At 44.4% G+C, this 19,596-nt stretch overlaps 8 protein-coding genes across 8 annotated transcripts; 3 read left to right on the top strand and 5 right to left on the bottom strand.

Annotated features, from left to right (window-relative positions):
- Positions 1-23: 23 nt before the first annotated feature.
- Positions 24-1,505, bottom strand: VTP01DRAFT_5752 (uncharacterized protein; the record flags this gene model as incomplete). Its single annotated transcript, XM_069384579.1, has 3 exons — positions 24-68; positions 134-1,144; positions 1,215-1,505. The coding sequence occupies 3 exons, from the start codon at positions 1,503-1,505 to the stop codon at positions 24-26; spliced, it is 1,347 nt and encodes a 448-aa protein (XP_069234988.1).
- Positions 1,506-2,540: 1,035 nt separating this feature from the next.
- On the bottom strand, positions 2,541-4,487 carry VTP01DRAFT_5751 (uncharacterized protein; the record flags this gene model as incomplete). Its single annotated transcript, XM_069384578.1, has 5 exons — positions 2,541-2,812; positions 2,901-3,094; positions 3,206-3,648; positions 3,777-3,877; positions 3,962-4,487. The coding sequence occupies 5 exons, from the start codon at positions 4,485-4,487 to the stop codon at positions 2,541-2,543; spliced, it is 1,536 nt and encodes a 511-aa protein (XP_069234987.1).
- A 1,645-nt stretch (positions 4,488-6,132) lies between these two features.
- On the top strand, positions 6,133-7,666 carry VTP01DRAFT_5750 (uncharacterized protein; the record flags this gene model as incomplete). Its single annotated transcript, XM_069384577.1, has 4 exons — positions 6,133-6,259; positions 6,321-6,523; positions 6,577-6,905; positions 6,964-7,666. 4 exons carry the CDS (start codon positions 6,133-6,135, stop codon positions 7,664-7,666), a joined length of 1,362 nt encoding a protein of 453 aa, XP_069234986.1.
- A 50-nt stretch (positions 7,667-7,716) lies between these two features.
- Positions 7,717-9,608, bottom strand: VTP01DRAFT_5749 (uncharacterized protein; the record flags this gene model as incomplete). Its single annotated transcript, XM_069384575.1, has 3 exons — positions 7,717-8,038; positions 8,118-9,346; positions 9,408-9,608. 3 exons carry the CDS (start codon positions 9,606-9,608, stop codon positions 7,717-7,719), a joined length of 1,752 nt encoding a protein of 583 aa, XP_069234985.1.
- Positions 9,609-10,141: 533 nt separating this feature from the next.
- VTP01DRAFT_5748 (uncharacterized protein) lies at positions 10,142-11,507 on the top strand (the record flags this gene model as incomplete). Its single annotated transcript, XM_069384574.1, has 3 exons — positions 10,142-10,471; positions 10,532-10,820; positions 10,885-11,507. The coding sequence occupies 3 exons, from the start codon at positions 10,142-10,144 to the stop codon at positions 11,505-11,507; spliced, it is 1,242 nt and encodes a 413-aa protein (XP_069234984.1).
- Positions 11,508-11,827: 320 nt separating this feature from the next.
- Positions 11,828-12,451, bottom strand: VTP01DRAFT_5747 (uncharacterized protein; the record flags this gene model as incomplete). The annotated part of the gene is made up of 1 exon (XM_069384573.1): positions 11,828-12,451. One exon carries the CDS (start codon positions 12,449-12,451, stop codon positions 11,828-11,830), a length of 624 nt encoding a protein of 207 aa, XP_069234983.1.
- A 393-nt stretch (positions 12,452-12,844) lies between these two features.
- Positions 12,845-13,878, top strand: VTP01DRAFT_5746 (uncharacterized protein; the record flags this gene model as incomplete). Its single annotated transcript, XM_069384572.1, has 4 exons — positions 12,845-12,887; positions 12,977-13,274; positions 13,337-13,508; positions 13,561-13,878. The coding sequence occupies 4 exons, from the start codon at positions 12,845-12,847 to the stop codon at positions 13,876-13,878; spliced, it is 831 nt and encodes a 276-aa protein (XP_069234982.1).
- A 178-nt stretch (positions 13,879-14,056) lies between these two features.
- VTP01DRAFT_5745 (uncharacterized protein) lies at positions 14,057-16,397 on the bottom strand (the record flags this gene model as incomplete). Its single annotated transcript, XM_069384571.1, has 8 exons — positions 14,057-14,485; positions 14,554-14,774; positions 14,836-15,311; positions 15,375-15,691; positions 15,755-15,960; positions 16,029-16,100; positions 16,160-16,253; positions 16,320-16,397. 8 exons carry the CDS (start codon positions 16,395-16,397, stop codon positions 14,057-14,059), a joined length of 1,893 nt encoding a protein of 630 aa, XP_069234981.1.
- Positions 16,398-19,596: the final 3,199 nt, after the last annotated feature.

Raw genomic sequence — 19,596 nt, 5'->3', positions numbered from 1 at the left:
AAGCGAAGAGTATCGGGTTTTGTTTAGAAACCAAAGTTAGCAGATGTAATGCTGTTCTGACGCACACCCTATTTCAAGCGTTCATGGTTAATTACGGTGTATCTTATCCATTTAATGGGTTATCAAAGCTTGCCAGTGGGTTCTTGCTAAAAGATAGCCGGATGCCTCCCTTCACAGAGTTACTCAAAGGGCTTCCGTTAAGCTCGGCTAGTGCTTGAGTCGCACAAGCGACGTCCTCAAATTCGACAAAGCACATGGGCCCGTTTACCTTACTCCGCAGGGACAAGCGCTTATACCCCACACACCGGGAGAACATTGCACGGAGCTCCTCTTCCTGAGTGTTAGGTGGTAGATTGCCAACATATAACGTGTTGCAAGGAGGGTTGCTTTGATCATTCATGTTACTGTTGTTTGCCAGCGTTCCAAATAAGCTTCGATAGGCTGTTGGAGAAGTCATTCCTGGAGGCGAAGGGAGCCCGTTATTCCCTGCAGGTGCTGACGTATTGATCGACAATCCACCGAGCCGTACATTAATAGAAGTCAGGTCCTGGTGTTGCAACGACGATGTTGACAAGGAATGCTTTGGCAGAGGAGGCGATGGCTGCGTACCGTATGCTTCCTCCAACACGCTGCTGAGGCCATTGGCGGCGCTGTTACTGCTATTATTTGGTGGTGTGAATAGAGGAGAAGGGGTCGATTTTGATAAGAGATCTGCATTGTCCAATTCGAGAATGCTCTTGCTCGAGTAACGAGGGTAGTAATTGTTTGCAAACCTGATATCGCCCATGGACCCTGCACGACCCTCGAGTGACGGACGCGGAGCAAAGACAGGGTCGCTGAACGGCGGAGGACTGAGCGGGCCATTCGGCATGAAGTAGTCTGTCGACGCATATAGATCCATGTCATTGCTGCTGTTGTACGGCACCGAGTAAAATGCTTCGAATGCAGACTGTGTGGGCTGTGGAAACCTTTTCGGCTGCTGCTTTTGTGTCTGGTCGCTGGATAAGCCTCGTTTCGTATGCAAGTTCTTCTTTGCCATCTCTGCTTTTAGCACTGATCCCTTCTCGGCATCCACTTTGCGTCCACTGAGAATATCCTTAGCCTCAAGTGCCTCGTGACGAGTGCGGAATTTCGCAAAGCCAATCTGTTTGAGTGGATGGCGACCTGTGAGCGTGTGTGTGTGCGCGCCCCGAAAATATCATGATACGACTTACGATCTGTCTGCGTGCGCTGTTATTGCCATTGGAATTTGAAGTTGCATCATCCTCGGCATCCTTGCTTGGTATCTTCAAGGTTGCAGCTTCAAAACCTGGCGAAAAGATAAACATGTTTTGGAACTCGCGTTCTTGCATATCGTCAGGAAAGCCAACCACAAAAATCGTGGATATTTCTTCGCCTCCGTTGTTGGCGTTGTTATACAGCTCTTTGTTGTTCAAAAGAGTGTTGTATACGTTTGACGACTGTAACGTTGGAGGTGGAGGCGGCAGCGAAGTGACAGACGACATTAGCGAGAGATGAGGGAGAAGGGAAAGAAAAAGGGGGGTTGGAAATAACGAAGAAGCAACAGAAGAAGCAAATAAGGATTTCGTCCTCACACAAACTGCTGCGCGCGCGGATTTTTGTGTCCGGGTTTGCCCACACAAGGGTCTCCTCCCTATTTTACACCTTTTTCGTTTCTTTGTATCGTCTCTCTCCTTGCTCTTCCAGGGGAGCGTCGCGAAAGGATGTTGCACTGCTGCAACGCTTTTTATAGCTGACTGAATATCCGTCCAAAAGACAAACATCAGGTCTGCGGATCACGAGTCGGATATGGCAACATACGTCACTCCGTGAGAATGGCCCTTGCTTTTCCAGCTCGCGTGAATCCAGGTCTTCAATAAGCTTTTCCATGCTGGTTTTCTCCATAGCCTAATCACACTGCTGTTGTATGTCATGCACTAGACTGTGGCTCACATTTGTGCTGCCCATCCAAAATATAAGGCAACAACTAGAACAGTTGGAAGTTTTGAAAAGAATGAACGTTCCGTTTCTCAACTCGGCCGAGAGCACCGGCCTCCTCCGAAGGTAAAGATTGATACATGCTTTCCTTTGAGGACCAGTGGCATCAACAAAGTACGTATGTATGTATGTATGTATGTATGTATGTATGTATCCGTTTCATGTCGATCCTCGACATTCTGTTCCTGTGACATCGACCTTCCAAGGCAATAGTATCCAGCGTCCCTGGCTTGTCCCATATCCCATGGACAAAATAAGAGGATCACAGGATACGCATTTTGTCCGATCTATATGAAATAACAGAGCAAACGTTATCAAAGTGCTGCAAGGCACAATTATCCATACGCCGCGAGCACCACGCGTCGACTTGATTCTAGACTTTGATCATGATCATAAATATCATTGAGTAGTTTTCCGCACTTGTGAGGAACAGATGAATCTTAATCACACTTCCTACTGAAATAAAACACTTTGTGTGATGTATCCTTTGCGCAATTTTTGAGCGAGGCATTTAATATTTTGTAGATAAAAAATATGCAAAGTCATGCAAACGCATCTGCTATAGAAAAATACATGATGGGACAGCTAATGAAAACAAGAGTAGTTGCAACAGCAATGAGATTCCATGAGCCTACTACTTCTTCCTCTTCCTGTCGCATTTCCAAAAGTTGCAAGGGACAGCAAGTTTCAACGGAGGGCGGAGGCACAAAGGTTCTTGCCGAGTCGCTTTCTTCATAGGTTGGGTCCTCATTTGCCGCCTTGATCAGGCCTGGCAGGAACGTTACAAGATAAGCTGTTGCCGGGAGCATCAGACCTGACAGCAATATTCCCAAGCATTAGAATCAAAGGATCACGCAGCACAGAGGGTTCAGAAATAATGCTTGTAATGAGTATTATCTTACCAATTGCGGTTGTTGAGAAACCACCCAGAACGGTGAACACCTTGCCCAGCTGCTGAATTGTTGCACCGTAGTATATTACTACTGCATAAACAATCAATGTGCTAGAGTAATGCTCAACATCGCTAGGTATTCGTCCATGTTTTGTCATGTTCAAAAGTCCTTGAAATGCTTCGCGGCAAGGATACATACACGGGCTGTAAATAAAGAATAGTCATGTCCACACATATACCTCAATTAGTAATCAAGGAAAAAAAATAGAATGACAATACGATTATGTATCATCCAGCAAGAATGAAAAGACTTACGGTATAGTCATGACCATGAACATACTTAATGCCACTCGAACAAGGTTAATTACTGTATCATCCTGAGGAAAATTGAGCAATGCGTTAGGTTGTACATCGTCACCAAAGCACATGTAGCCTAGCACCGCAAATGTCATGTTGATAAGGAAACTCAGGAAGACTGCCGATTGATTTGCAAGCAAAAATTGCGATGGACGCTGGTCTCTGTGAGAAAGATAGATACCAAACACGTTTTGCGAACAGCCAAACGACAGGCTCAAGATAGCAATGCCTCGAAACGCTTGCTCAGGTGATGGATTCAGCCAGCTGAAGCTCAGCTTCTCCGGGGCATAAGCTGGCATACGTATCAGCACACCAATGATTACAATGGGAAGGAGCATGACACCGAGCGCTGACCATTTTGCAAGAGGAGCCATGGATCGCGGTAACGTGAGAGGCAGACACTATTTGGGAAAACAAAACAAACCCAAAAAATGGCCAAAGCGAAGTAGTAAACAGATCCTTGGTCAGTGGAAACGGTCTTTCAATTATGTATGCACTGTTTATCCAGTCTGCAACTAAAAGGACTTACCACCAAGGCCCCGAATGCGATAATCAGCGGCGTCCGGTCATTGATATGCGGTATATCCGGAAATGCGCGACTTAGCAATGGAGGGAGAGTGTCGCCGATAACTGTATCCAATGAAAAAGAAAAGGTAATGCTTCTTGTTAATTAAACATGCCGTACCACCGGCACATCCTCCGTTCCATGCTTACGTATAAAATAGGACACTGCAGTGGCAGCCGTGTGAAAAAGCAACACCAAAGTAGCAACCTTTGCACCGACATTCCCAAAGAAACAAGTGCGGCATAAGTCAACGATCGAATACTGGCCTGTACGGATGCCTGTGAGGACCAACATGTGCAGGGCCATGCAGGTAAGGCTGGCGATAACTATTGAGCACACTAAACCGGTCCAGAACCCACATAGACTAAGCGCCAGCGGCAGACCGATGATACCAGAACCCATCATTGCGTTTACAAAGTTGACAGTTGATCCAGCATGCGATGTCGTGCCGTATCCGGGACGGCTGGCGCGCAATGCATCCAGAGTAGCCTTGGCCTTGCTCAAATCCACAGAGGTACTGCCATATCTTCGCACTGTGCTAGTGGGAGTGTAAAAATTACTTGATATGGTGCTGCTCGAGCTCGCCGTGCTGTGGATACTGCTACTGCTCGAGTCAAAATACAATGGATGAGAATCAGAAAGTGTCCGATGCAAAGGCTGCCTAGGAATCCGCATGTTTTCTTTGCATAGAAATAAAGATGTATGAAGTCGAAAGGATTAGATCGCTCGGACACAGTTGGAGACACATTAGCTCTTTATATATATGCACACTCTTTTTTTGTTTTTCCTCTTTTTTGTTTGTGTTTGGCAAAGACGCGCAGGGCCCGGATTTTCTGTTTATCAAAATTTTGGAAATCGAGAGATTTATTGTACAGCTTCCAATAGAAAGATCATGTTTTTGCAATGGTTTGTTCAAGATATGTACACAACAACGGTGCTACCTTGGATGAACTTATCCATATCGTCACAGATATTTGACGATTTGATGTGGATACTTATCAAACATGTCTCCATTATCGTGGCAGAGTACATTGAAAAATTGTTCCAGTGATATTCATTTGTGTAGGGAGCACTAGACAACGATAGCCTTTAACGCGGGTTGTGCAAATACAGGTGAAGGGGATGGTGGTACACGTTCCTCCACCTGTTTCTAAGTTTCGATCATCGGTGCGCTCGGTGACCGGATGGTCTGGAATACAGCTGTATGTATTGATTTCCAAACGTTGCACCAAGATGAAACATACACTTTGCATGCTGCTGAAAGATTGATCTCTATCTTCCTTCCTTTTTTCTATTTCTTCCTCGGTCTACTGTGTGTATGCATTGCGGCTAATTACTTGTGGTTTGTTGTACTATCACTCTTTTATTTCGAGATCTGTAGCACACTCATTTTAGAGTCTGGGGCTTATGTGCATGCACGTGTAGCTCAATCTAAGGATCACGCATTAGAATATTTGGTGAATGAACTGGCTGGTTTAAGTTTGTCGGCTTGTATATCCATTTTCGTTTGCTTGCAAACGGCACTACTTCCTAGCCTAAGATTTAGCATTTTGGTGTATGTCCCACGGTTGCAATGGATCGTATGAATTGATATGCTATTCAAGCAGAGATAATTTAGTTGATTTAGAATTGAGTCCTGGATGGTTAAAAGCGCCTGGCTTGTCAAATGATCGTAAACATCTTTCTAAACCGCGAATGTTCTAATTATCTGCTATCATACGTCCATAAAAATGTTTCAATGCTAAGAGTAGCGTATATAAGTTGGGAAGTTTTCTTTTTCGAGGTGACGAAATCGTTTAATGAAGACGGTATTGCTGTGAGTGACTTTAGATTTCACACGTCTCTAGCCGTATCTACATAATCCAAATTTTCGCAGCTGCTGTATAATCGCTTCGCGTACAAAGTAGAGCTATTTACATGGACTCTGATCTCAGCCTGAGTGGATTCAAAGGACGTCTATGAATGTCCCAATTATTCACTTTATAGATACGGTTCAATTTTTTTTTCATTCATTCATAATCTCTTACTTCAATAGCCGTGGTAGGGAATGATTGTTATATATTCCTTGTTCAGCAATAATATTAATTTATATCTACACTTTCTTATATGATTGGGTATTTATGGAAGTTAAAAAGTTTTAGAAGTCAAAAAGTAGAGCATTTTTGGAAACGCTTCCTTACAATGCAGCGTTGCAACCGAGATTCAAGATGCAGATTTCGGCCTCGCCAAGCACACAAACTTGGTTCGTCCGACCGACTTTCCCCGCCCCCTTTCTCTTTCCTTCTTTCTCTTCTCCTTTTTTATATTCTTCTATCTGGGCATGCCTTCCAAAACCGAACGCTCCTCCACTTCTTCCAGAAAAAGGTCTCGCAGTGAAACCTATAAAGAGTCTAAGTCAAGTCGTTACGAGCGCAAGATCAGCAAGATCAAGGGGAAGGCTCGATCAGGTAAGGACAAGGCTAGTTTCCAGGTTCTTTCTTTAGATCTAATCAACAAGCTTTGCATCAGAACTCGATCTGTTTGCGTGGAGTAAATGGAAGTTTTGCAATCAGGACTACTGGATAGATCCGAGTGTGGATCGTGTCCCGAGAATCGACTACCGTCGAATGCCAAAGTCCGAGTTTATAGAGAAGTACGAGGCAAAGAACTTGCCAGTTGTTATTACGCATGCGACCGATAACTGGCGAGCAAATGCTTATTGGAATGACCAAGTACGTACATGGAATCAATTTATATGGAGCTTACTGCTAACCGAGCGACGTAGTTTTTTCGAGAAAGATATGGCTCGCACCTGTTCAAGTGTGGAGAAGACGATGATGAGAACAATGTATATATAAAGATGAAGCATTTTCTGTACTATACTGAGCATGACGGACGACGGGATGATTCGCCCCTCTACATTTTCGACAGTGGATTTTACAAGGATCGCCGGCGTCGAGCAAAAGGATACAAGCAGACGGATCAACCTAATACATTGCTTGCAGATTACGATGTTCCTGAATATTTCTCGGATGATCTTTTTAGATTGACTGGTGAACGGCGCCGACCTCCGTACCGATGGTTAGTTATTGGCGGAGCGAGAAGCGGTACAGGGTAAGCAGTATGGATATGGCTCAAGATGAACACCTGTGGTTAAAGCAATAGCATGTAGCATTCACACGGATCCATTGGGAACATCAGCGTGGAACGCATTGCTTAAAGGACACAAGCGCTGGTGCATGTTTCCACCGGGGACACCGAAAATTATCATCGATCCTCCAATGAAACCATATGACAGGGAAGCAGTATCCTGGTTCAGTATCGTGTTTCCTAAGTTCTTGAAACGAGATGACCCCAATGATCCAAAAACTCTGGGTGAAAAACTGGGCATGGTCCAGGTTTTGCAACGTCCTGGAGAAACGATCTTTGTACCTGGAGGCTGGGCACATGTCGTGATGAATTTGGATATGACGTATGCCGTTACACAAAACTTTTGCTCGCCTACCAATGCTGAATATGTTTATCTCAACACGCGGCATAGTCGGCCGAAGCTGGGCGCCAAGTTGTATCGTGAAATCAAGAAACTCGCTGAAAAGCAACCCGAACAGTATGCCGAGGTTGCTGCTAAACTCGACTCGTTGCAATATGTCCCACGTATACCACCAAGCAGCAGCGACTCCTCCTCCAGCAGTAGCACTAGTAGCAGCAGTAGCAGTAGCAGCGGGAGCGAAGACGGTGCCGGGCAGCGAGGCACCAAAGTTGTCGTAAGCTCCACCGAGTCTGAATCTGATCTAAGCGACGGGACTTGCATGTGCCACAAGTGCAAGAGAAGTCGTAAGAGAAAGCTTAGGGAACAAGCGTTAACGAATAAATAGAAAACGGAGACTGGATTTATGTACAGAGAAAAGGAAATGTCGTATATATTCTACATGCGTTCCAACGGACGGATACCCAGCAGCTCGAGTCCGTTTGCCAAAGTCGTTTTTGCTGTCCAGAATAGAAGCATTCTTGCTTTTGCCAGTTCAGGATCTACGCCCTTGACTCTAAGCGTGGCCATAGCTTGACCTGCTGTGTGCGCCAGTTTGAAAAGATATTGAACAATTGTGCAGGGTTCCATCGCATTGTATGAGGCTTCAACGACATCGGGATATTGGGAAATGGTCAAAGCAAGCTCAAATGCCTCCTTTTCTCGAAGCAACTCTGCATCACAATCTGGTGTTATCGTCACTTCCGCATGTCGCTCAATGCTGAATAAGAAAAAACAATAGAAATCCTGTGAGCATAGCTTGATTCCCATCTATTAGATGCATTTACTGCTTTGCTTACCCGCACATTCGAGCGTGTGTAAACTGTAGAAAGACACCGGTGTATCCTCTCGCAGCCGTCATCCGATCATACGAGAATGTGTAATTCTTTACTCTCTTCGCAACCATATCTTGTATCAAGACTGCAGACATGCCCAGCTGGTCGGCAACGTAATTTACAGCATCGTCTCCTAACAACAAATGTCCTTGATCATCAACGATTCCTTGCTCTCGCAGTTCTTCAAATTTTTGGTGTCCCTGTCTCATATTTTCGAGCATTTTCTCCTTTGCAGTATCCAGGATTTCCTGCAAGAACACCACAGTTCCTTTGCGCGTTGACATGCCTTGGACACGACCGAAACCAGCGTGCTGCAAACTCTGCTGCTGTGGAAATATAAGCTCTGCGATCTTGAAGAGCTGCTGTAGGTATAATGATTGCTCTGTGCCGACCACGTAAACGGACTTCTGCAGTTGATACTGTTCTTGGCGCAAAAGCAAGCTTGCCAGATCTCGTGTAAGGTATAAACTGGTACCATCACCGCGACGAACAACGGCGGTACCCAATCCGTAGTCTGACAAATCTATGGTCCATGCGCCGTCCTTTTCAATATTTACAAGTTTGTGTTTTTGCAGCAGATCATAGACTGGTTGGATGTACGGCTCTGTTTCTGACTCTCCAGAATAACGTTCAAATGTAATCCCAAGACGACGATATACAGATGCGTACGACTTTATACTGAGATCTCTGAAGCGTTTCCATTGCTCCAACACGTTCTTATCTCCTTGCTCCATTCGTTTGAAATACTCGTTAGCCAAACGATCGGTTTCAGGATCACTATCTTGATTGACGCGCACATAGACTTGATACAGATGATGGATAGGATCTTGTTCAAGTTGCTGCTGATTGCCGTACTTTTCAAACCCGACTGCGAGTAAACCGTACTGTTTACCCCAATCACCTAGATAATTGATGCCAACAGCTCGGTAGCCCATGGCTTCATGGATACGCTTGACAAAATTGCCGAGAATAGTGCTGCGCAGGTGCCCGGCGTGGAACGGTTTTGCAATGTTTGGAGAGCTGTAATCAATAAGAACTGTTTGTTGCTTATCAATCTGTCGTTGCTTTCCATAGTCCTTGCCGCGCCCGTAAACGTCGTTAAGAGTTTCTCGAATATATGCGGTAGATTGGACGTCAAACTGCAAAAAGGGTCCCTGCAGGCTTATGTTTCGAATATAATCGTTTGGCTTCAACTGAAGATACCATATTTGTCAGGAATGGTTTTGCACTATGGTACGTGTCAAAGTCTATTACCGTTTTTGCTATGGTTTCCCATTGATCGGATTGAAGATTAGGTACGAGTTTCGGTAGCGGCAGGCTGAACTGGCGCGATGCAGTTGGCTTTGGTGTTGACAAGAACGATAATGCATGAGATTCTGTACAGCAAGTTACGCGGGACACTTGATTCGCAATGGATTTGCGAAATAACTGGGCAGCCCCTGCTCCTCCACCCATGTTTCCCCAGTTTTGCAGCGTGAAAAGCCCAGGTACAAAATTTGGTCGGAATGTCAGGTGCTGCTACCGTTGTAAATCCCGCTTGGAAGATGGCGGCGCAATGACATGCTATGTAAGTTCAATAGTCTTTCATCATTTTATCATCTCTTTATCAGCCAAGTTAGTCATGCAAAACTCGTAATTAAGTCTATAGCTGATGTAAATATGGTATACATCGGGGTGCCTTCATGCGTAATTCGGGTTGGGAACGGCAGGGTGCTGTATGCTTAGCGGATAGCTATAGTCGCTACAAACCCCATCCAGGTACATAAAATCTCGCATCTTTCCAAGTATCAACGTATCTGCGACAGATAGTGTTGACAGGTTTTTGGCTACGAATCTTTTTTCCACGTTCTATTTTTCCACGCTCTATGCATGGATGTCTTCGGTGCCACGCGAGACGTTACACAAGCCCATCTATAATGTATAATAACTGGGCCAGATCGCACTTTCCTGCTTGAACAACAAACGCATTCTGTTTCCAACAAGCAACCATGACATTAAAGGACAAACCGGTCTTTGGGCATGCTCTTCGCTCAAAGTTCTTCTTGGAGCCTGACTACACTCCTCTCAACCACGGCTCGTTTGGCGTCACTCCTCGCTGCATTCACCCGATTCTTCATGAGCTGCAGCAACGTTCTGAGGTTCACCCTGACCGCTGGCTACGACGTGAAATGTTTCCGTTGCTGCAAAGGAGCCTTGACAGACTTGCGAGTCTCGTCCACTGTGACCTGGAAGAACTCGTGTTTGTTGCAAACGCGACATATGGAGTTAACAGCGTCGTGCGCAGTCTTCCACTTACGCCTGGCGATAAAGTCCTTTGCGTAAGTTCTCTCTCAAACGAGCTTATCCTTTGATCTACTGTGTTGATGCTCTCGCCATAGTTTAACACTTTGTACAACGCTGTCGAAAGGACAATGGCCTTCTTAAAGGATGCACGCCAGGCTGAGCTCGTTATCGTCGACCTTGCGTACCCATTGACTGATCAAGAGATTCTGAATATAACCAGGGAAGTCATTGAGAGAGAGGTTGCCAAAGGTGGTTCGCCTCTACGAATGGCTATGTTTGATGCAATCAGCTCTGTGCCGGGTGTGCGATTCCCTTACGAGGCCATGGTCAAACTTGTGCGAGAATATGGAATTCTTTCTGTTGTTGATGGTGCACATGCAATAGGTTGGATATACAGGATCATGTGCAATCCATCCATCGATCCTGACAAACGTCTCTGCAATGTTAGGCCAGATTCCTCTTAATCTGCATGAATCAGATCCAGATTTTTTTATTACCAACTGCCACAAGTGGCTCTATTCGCCAAGGGCTTCAGCTTTGCTTTATGTCCCGAAAAGGAATCAGCATTTGGTCCATCCTAGTCTTATCAACGCTGCCTACAAAGACCACAGCGATCCGTCTGATAGAACTTCGACGTTTCAAGCGGAATTTGCATGGCCAGGCACGAATGATTTCAGTGCATTCATGTGTATCGAGGCAGCGCTGAACTTTCGCGAGTCGCTTGGTGGCGAAACAGCCATCCAGGAATATTGCAACAAGCTGGCGCTTGATGGCGGCAAGGTGGTAGCTGAGATCTTTGGCACTGAAGTGTTGGAGAATGAAGAAGGGACATTGACCGTACATATGGTGAACGTGCGTTTGCCGCTTTCGAGTCCGAAAATCCCTGATGAAAAGGTGCCAGATTATTTCATCGACAAGCTTATATACGAGCACAACACATGCGCCTCTGTCTACAAGCATGCTGGTCGTTGGTATGTCCGCATGAGTGCTCAAACATATTTGGAAGTCGATGACTTTAAATATTGCGCTGAAGCAATCTTGAAAGTCTGCAAAGAACTAGAATCCATTTGAAGAAAACTACAAAGACCCAGAGGATGTTTAGAGAGCTAGAGGAATGAATCTAGAGCCAGATAAAACAAATTCTAATTGTTAAGATAGTAATATGATAAAGTACGATGTCTGATTTCTCAGTGTTCTAGGAAAGGTGGGTGTCAAATGTATCATCTATAAGTGTGGATGACTGTGCGAGGGTAATGTAAGTGTATCAGAAGAATGAAGGAGTAAATGAAACAGTAAAGAACAACAAAGAGAGGGGGGTTGTGAGAGAGATGCGAGATAGTTACTATCGATGATGTGAAACACGAGGAACGCGGGGGAAGCTATTTAGATTACTATGCTTTCGGTACACTGGCACCGAACAATCGTGGAGCATACTTGGTGATACCCCATGCATGCAATTTTCGGACAACGGCTGGAGTAATGGCTGCCGTGATTGTTAAACGGACAGGTAACAACAATGTCTTGTGAATGCCGTAAGCAAGAATGAAAACGGATGCCAACGAAGGCTGGTTATCGTCCTCTTCAGGCTGCTTCTTTTCAACTTCCTGGACCTGCAGTTGCTGTTGATACTGCTCTCTCCTTTCTCCAAGTACTCTGCTTTTGGCTTCACGCAACGTGTCCATAACGCCACGTTCAAGTTGTTTGACCTTGTCCTGACCAGCAAGCTGGATCGCAGCAAAAGTCACCCCTAGATCTACTGCGCCGATCCCGAGGTAGACGAGCACACCAGCTGCACCGTACTTTTGGGCGAGTTCTTTGAGCTTTCCAACCTTGGGTGCTGCCTTCTCTTTGGCATTGGCAAGTGCAGGAGACTGAGCAATAGCTTCGGCGATTTGAGGAGCAGACGAAGTCTTTGTCGAGTAGAACAGGGACTTGGTAGGAAATGCTGGACGGGCTACTACCGGTCGCAACGCCCGAGACCTCAGAAAGACTTGAGACAGGATACGTAGTGACATTGTCGTTTAAGCGGCGAGAGTGTAAGAACAAGGAACACGAAAAGAGCTCGCCTTATTTAGCTTTTTCTATGTTTTTCCGGAGTGGTGGCGGGCAGGGAAGGGGGAAACTCGCAACGGCCCGACCTCAAAGCCGATGAGTCAAAAATTCAAATCAAAAATTGTCCTGACCTATTTGCCACTTACTGATAGATACATACGTATATGAAGCTTATGTTATTTTGAAAGTAGCTTTTTTGAATAGGTAAGCTTTGACAACGCAGTGCCTCATATCCAAAGGGAGTGCTAACTCATTAGAACAATGACTGCCGTGATATATATTCAGCAAAAAATGGAAGTGCGGTAGTTTCACCATTCAAAACAATGCAACATTGATCCTTTACCAACGGAAGCGCCATGGATGCTAGAAATGTTACTATGGAATTTAGTATCGCATCAGGTTAGGAAGGATGGGCTATATTGGATGATGACGGGTAACAATGCTCAGGCATTCATGAAAAATTGCCTTTCTTCTCATGCTACGAGCAGCAACAGTCCGAACGTTGCGTTCATTTACAAGGTTACAAGCAAGCTTGTCCACAAGTGCATTATCCGCAACTGAACGAGCCAAAGAGCTTGCCGGAATTACGGCAGTAGATCAAGTAGTTATCCCGTTATTGAACGAAAAGAAGCATTGCGCGATTGGGTTGGGATCAGGCAGCACCATCGAGTATGCCATCAAACGCATTGCTGCGTTGCAAGCTACCAACTGTGCATATGTACCAACGAGTTTTCAGACTAAGCATCTGATACTGCAGCACAAGCTCAGATTAGCCAGTTTGGAAGAGTAAGTCGTGGCAAAATATCAAAATAAACTTCAATGATATTCATAAATGCACACCATAAAAGATATCCCAAATTGGACTTGACCATCGATGGAGCGGATGAAGTGGATACAAGCTTGAACTGTATCAAAGGTGGCGGTGCATGCTTGTTCCAAGAAATGCTGGTCGCCCGTGCGTCTAAGCGATTTATTTTGGTAGCCGATGGTCGCAAACAATCAAAGCAGCTAGGAACAAAGGTAACAAGAATATAAAGAGACAATATTCCAATTTGTTCTAAGCTACATGTAGTGGCAGCGCGGTGTGCCTGTCGAAGTTATACCTATGGCGTATGGATCTGTGCAACGTGTGCTTCATCGTTTATACCCTGATGCTGATATCCGCCTCCGCATGGCCCTTCCACAGGACAAGGCGGGTCCCGTAGTTACGGACAACGGTAATTTCATTCTTGATTGTAGCCTGCAAGGATTGAAGAATCCCGCCAAAGTATACAAGGAAATCAAGTTGATAACTGGTGTTGTCGAGGTCGGCTTGTTCTGCAACATGGCAGATACTGCATTTTTTGGTATAGAGAATGGCACTGTAGATGTTTGGCGACAAGATGGATAATAACATGTAGCTGCGATTTATATTTGTCAATCTTTGAGGCTACAATGGTAGAAACTTGATATTTTGATGCACACATTTTATAATATACGAAAGCAAAGTTTGTAACGCAACTTAAATTTATAGCAAGGTATTTACAAAGCAAGAATAAAAGTATTATGTACACTATAGAAAGTTCAGTTCAATCATATTCCTCCCAGCCATCATCTTCGTCTGCATCCACCCAACCCATTGCTCTTCTTCCTTCGAGCATGAGTCGCTCATCGTCAGCCATATCCTCTGGATCGATATCTTCGTCATCTTCATCTTCGTCGTAGTCCACGTTAGCCTCTGTGTCATCACGAGCTTCACCGTCATCAGCTCGTTGCTTTTTCGGTGCAGGCACATCTCCAGACTCTTCAACGACTTCATATTGAGAGTAGTCATCTTCTCGTTCCCTTTTGATTCGATCTTGTTCCTTTAACCGCTCAATTGATTCTGGCGTTTCAAACATGTCATCAAAGACTGCTTGGTTGATCTTTTTCGAGAATTTCTTCGTCTGCACAAGTTGTTTTGCTGCTTCTGCCGGGCTAGCTGCTTGTGTTTGCGTTTGTCTCCGTCGATTGCGATTCTACGAGATGACAAGTCGTTGAGTAAGTATACATCCCGTTATCCACTGACGTCTTGCAAAGCACTTACTCCTCCCTTCTTTTGATATACGCCCATTTGTTTGTCCATGGCAATTTTGCGCGCCTTCGCCTTCATCTCTTCCAAATAATCCTTGTTTGCATTGTACCAGACAGTAGTTTTTATTTTGACTTCCTCCGGTTTCAGAAGCATTGCATCGATTTCGTCGTCATCCACGTCGGAAAGACCGGTTTCCTCAGCTTCCTTTGCAGCTTTCTCAGCATTTTCTCGTTCTGCAAACCGTATTCCAGGTTAACGAGATTTTGGTTGTTGTTTAATCCTGATAACAATTACCTAAAGCCTCAGTTGCTTCTTTGATTGAAGAATCTTGCATCCATTCTTCTACTTCCTTTTCCATAGTTTCCACTTCTTTTTCAAGCTGGGGATTGACCAACGTCGCTTGGGTATCATGTACGGGTGATGGAGCGAGTTCATCTACTTCTTCCTCATCTTGTGATTGCGGTACTAAAGTTTGGGTCTGTGTGGCTACCAGAGTAGCTCTTTCTGCTTCGTCCGCTTGCTGTAATTCGTCCAGCGTGTCATCGATTGGTTTTTCAGTTACAGGCGTACTTTGTCCAATATCTGGCGTCTTGAGTACGCTAGATTCTTCCGAAGTTTCCTCTGTATCCTGTTTTCGTTTTTTGAGTTTCTCTTGCAAAGACCTTTGTGCTCGAGCGAAAGCAGGTGGATCAGCTTCTTTCTCTAGCCACAATGTCCTAAAGTCTTGGACAGAAAGTTCGGCAGACTCGGTTGCTTGAAATTCCTTCAATCTAGTAGATCACAGTAAGCTATCTATCGAAAATGTGCATTCGGCAAGAGAAGCTGGAAATTACCTTGTATTGATCGTTATTTCTGCTACCTTGGCAACATAAATTACTTCACGCGTTGTTCGTCTAAAACCATTGATACGAGCAGCAATCAAGAGACATGCACCACAGATACCAGCAGGCCGTCGACCTGTTCGGATCCAATCGCGGTCCATACGTTGTACAAGACGGACGGCATCGTGAGCGACTCTTTGCGTATACTCGCCAAAATCCAAGGCTGCGGCGAATCGAGAAATATAGATGGAAGGATCGATAAGCGGCAATTTGATACACAAGACCCGGATCAATTTTAGGAATGTAGCACCGAGTACGAACACATTGGCCTTTTTAAGCTCTCGTCAATACCATTTTCTACGTAACCGCATTTAGAAACGAAATGACGATACCTGAAGAAGATCGGAAAAGTCAATCAACATCTGTGAGCTTTGTTCGTTGCGGCAGACAATGTAAAGGCAAACAGCGGCAACATGCTCGGATTTACGACCACGGGTGAATCGGTTGATGACAGCAAGGTTGTAATATCTCTGTGCTGCTTCTCGGTATCGTTCTGGGAGATGCAAAGCATATGCTAATCTCGCAATTTTCTGACGACCTACAAGAGGAATGCACGTAAGCACATCTTTGATGGCACTGCAATACACAACTAGGAAGGCGACGTACCATTTTCCATAGCTTGTTCTTGACCTTCTTTGCCTCGCCCACGACCGAAAGGGCCGCTGGTAGCAATGCGGCCTATGCATTCGTTATTTAGTCAAAGCTTGCTCAAGTTAATTCACTAATACCATACATACCTGATTCACCAGCAAACGTTCCCTGAAGGACAGTTTTGCCACCAGCAACCTCTTGAAAAGTAACTTCGGCTACAATGGAGTTCTCTTCAAGTACCTAATTATTCGAACCGACTTGTGAGATACATACGTTGAACGGGATAATTCCAGAGTAAAAAATTACCTCGCCGCAAGCAACGCAGAAGGTTGTTCCAGACGCCGCATCGGTTTCCACTTGGGTACCTCCACAACGGCAACGCATTGTAAAAAATGAAAGGTTTGGGAGAGAAGGAAAGCTAAAAAGTGAAAAAAAAGTCGTCAATTGCCTCATTTGGGGATTTTCAAGTGCGCCACCCAATCAGCGGATAATATGCCTTTAGATCTTTTTTGCGATAGAGTATGCTTATGTTTTTGCGATATGCTTATGATTACATGTAAAATCGAACAACCCATCATAAGAGCGTACAGTAGTTCTAGTTCTCAATGTTACAAGCATAGAGTATGATAAAATTGAGTATATTCGAAAACGAATTTTGGAGGCAACAATACCAGCGTCGAATGTTTGTCTCGAATCAAGCCGATTCATTTAAATTAAGCTTGTTGGCAATGAACTTCTTGTACTCTGCAACCATTTTATCCATCGCTTTCCGATATTTCCATTTATCCTTCTAGTTGTCCATACTGTGCCTGGCTCTCTGTACTGTTTCTAGTCTTTTTGGTATCACTCTTGCTCTCATCGTTGCTGATGGTATGGAGAACTTAAATTGACCAATCATCAACCTAACGACTTAGCATTGGTAAAGTCTCAGAACCACGTTTCGAAAAATGTTTCAGATAACTCGAAGTAGGAATGTCATTACATCCATTACATGAGCACAAGCCTTGCATTTTGTATGCGCATGACCTGCGAGGATCGACATTGCCTTGTTTGCGTGCATTTGTCCGCCTTCCGAGACTCATTGAGAATAAGAGTGTGCTTTATTGGATCATTTTGAAGTTATTGTCTACAAACATATTTCGCTCTCCCTTCGCTTCGAGGACGACACAAAAGAACGGAATACAATCCGCACTTTACAGATAAAAACATCGCTGTTCCTTACTGACTTGGAACTTTAAATTGGCATGATTCTCCGTGTGTTTAAGCATGGATTCGATTGAAGGAAGAAGTGGACTGATCTCAAGGATACAGCATCGAGCAGATGACCTCAGAAGCAACACATTAGTTTTGCATAATGCTGTGACCAGTTTTACTGAACTCTGTATGTCATGTACCCTATATTCTGCTCTATCAGCAAATTAGAATGACCTCTATCTCACTTGCGGCTATTTGAATGTTACAGCAATGCCAGTGTTTACTCGGCGCTACGCCTTCAACAGATAATATATTAAGGACATCGCAAACATATGATGAGTTCTTCTTTGTTACAGTGGATCCTCGTTAATTACAATCTGCGTATTCCCTATAAAATGTTGAAGATAGCGAGGGTTGTCTGCTGAAAGAGCGTAAAAAAGGGGATGAAAGAGTGGCATTCAAATCACTTTACGGTTTTAAAAACGCTGTGTACGATACTCTGTTTGGAGCGAGCAGATTCTTAGACAGAAAGAACTTTCCAGCTATGATATCCACATCATGGGAAATGTCACTATTACTTGTTTCGATGAAAAGAAGATAGATCATTTTCATTTGTCTCATCTCCACCATTTACATTTTAGAGTCTGTTTAGCTCTTTGCGTACTGCGAATTTAGCCTCGTCTTGGCAGAACTCTTTGCTAGTGAGTGACAGTATCCGGAACATTTTGGGTGTAACGGAGAGTATCCCAGGTGCATACAAAATGCTAAATCACGTCCCAAAAATTGCACTAGATCAGATTGAAGAGGGTATGAGGTTTACGCAGCAACGCTACGGAAATTGATGGATCAAAAATTCGATTGAATCTATTCGAGTCGTGTATCCGCTTCACTGTATCCCCTTGTAGCCCTTCTCTTAATACCTTGTCTCAGAGATCTACAATAATCGTAGTAAAATCTGCAAATACATACTGATGCATAATCATATATTCTGATATAAGGTGCAAAATATGAAAGAAGGACACGGGCGTGTTCAGATGTGATGGTATGTCGTAGTTGTTGCACAAAGTCTGAGAATCGGATGCTCTAAAGGCTTTTCCATAATAGGAGTGATTCATGCAAGTCATACTATGCATACATTGGAGCAGGTACGGGTAAGGACGCTTGCAGCTGTACACTATATGTGCATTATTTTGATATATAACGCGGGAGAAGAAAAAAATGGACGCGTAATTCGAGTAATAGGCACTTTTTTCAATTATATACTGCATGCCGAATTTATGACAACCGTAGGAATGGAGGCGATCGTGGTCCAACGTAACAACGACTACTGCAGTTGTGAACGAGCATGGGACGTCGTTTCGCTAAAATCCCTGTCGCTCTGTAGTTTCTGTGAAGCTCCTCTCTGGGTGTCTCATTGTGCGCCAGATTTCTCATAGCTGCTGTCGACATGCTCCGTGGTTTCTTGCAAGGATCTGTTTGAATGTCAATTTACGGGTTCTCGTCATGTAGTCTGAACTGGTGGAAGAAAAGCATTTGCAAAAGTATTACAGTAAAGTACGTACGAATGCTTGCTGTCCTGGGTGGGAAGTTTCTACGTTCCTGACTGATATGACATGACTGAATAGTGTGTGCCCTGGCGGTTATCTTTAGAGCCATAGCTTTTACATGCAAGATGTGACAACAGGCAGTCGTTTCCCGAGGATATGTTTCTGCCTCTCTGCTTGGAAAATATGAGGTACACATGCTCCTATAAATGTAGGATGATGCTTGGATTATTTGGCCGTCGGATTTATGAAGTCAATGGACTGGATAATTAGTGTGCGTGACAAGGGATGCCTGGGGTGTTCAACGTAACAGAACAATGACAGATTTGATGAGAATTCTCGTTGGTAAGAAAAGAAAGAATAACAATTTAATATTATCTGTCCTGCTATACAATAGATTAACTCTTTATTGAACAATCAATAGGGGCTTTTTTGGCTTACCCTTACCGTCTTTGGCATGATGGCTATACTGGTTGTTGAGGATCTTTCAAAGGCTGATATGATCTGGGTTCTGTTGATTAGCATGCTGCGATGTTGTCCCTTCCCCCAGGCAATTCCCATCTAGCAGGAAAGGTACGTTGGATGAAATTGCTTTATCTTTAATGAGATATCTTACACCCCGTAATATGGCTACTCATCCTCGTCGAGGCATCTCCTGGCATTCAGTCTGAGATGTCTGGTGCATTGTGGAATGCACATCAACGAATCGCACGGTAAATAAGTTTGCAGGGGCCTATGGCGAGCCTGGTACTGGCAATACAGTAAATGGATCACATAATCCCAATACTTGAGCCTTTGTCGGGTGTCTAGAAACGAAGACCGTGGCTGTTTCTCTCTTACTTCAT

The sequence above is a fragment of the Rhizomucor pusillus genome (assembly GCF_041956525.1).
Source record: "Rhizomucor pusillus strain CBS 183.67 unplaced genomic scaffold VTP01scaffold_25, whole genome shotgun sequence".
NCBI classification, from domain to species: Eukaryota; Fungi; Mucoromycota; class Mucoromycetes; order Mucorales; family Lichtheimiaceae; genus Rhizomucor; species Rhizomucor pusillus.
Note: the sequence above shows the minus strand (reverse complement) of the source record. Positions and strands in the feature narration are given on the sequence as shown.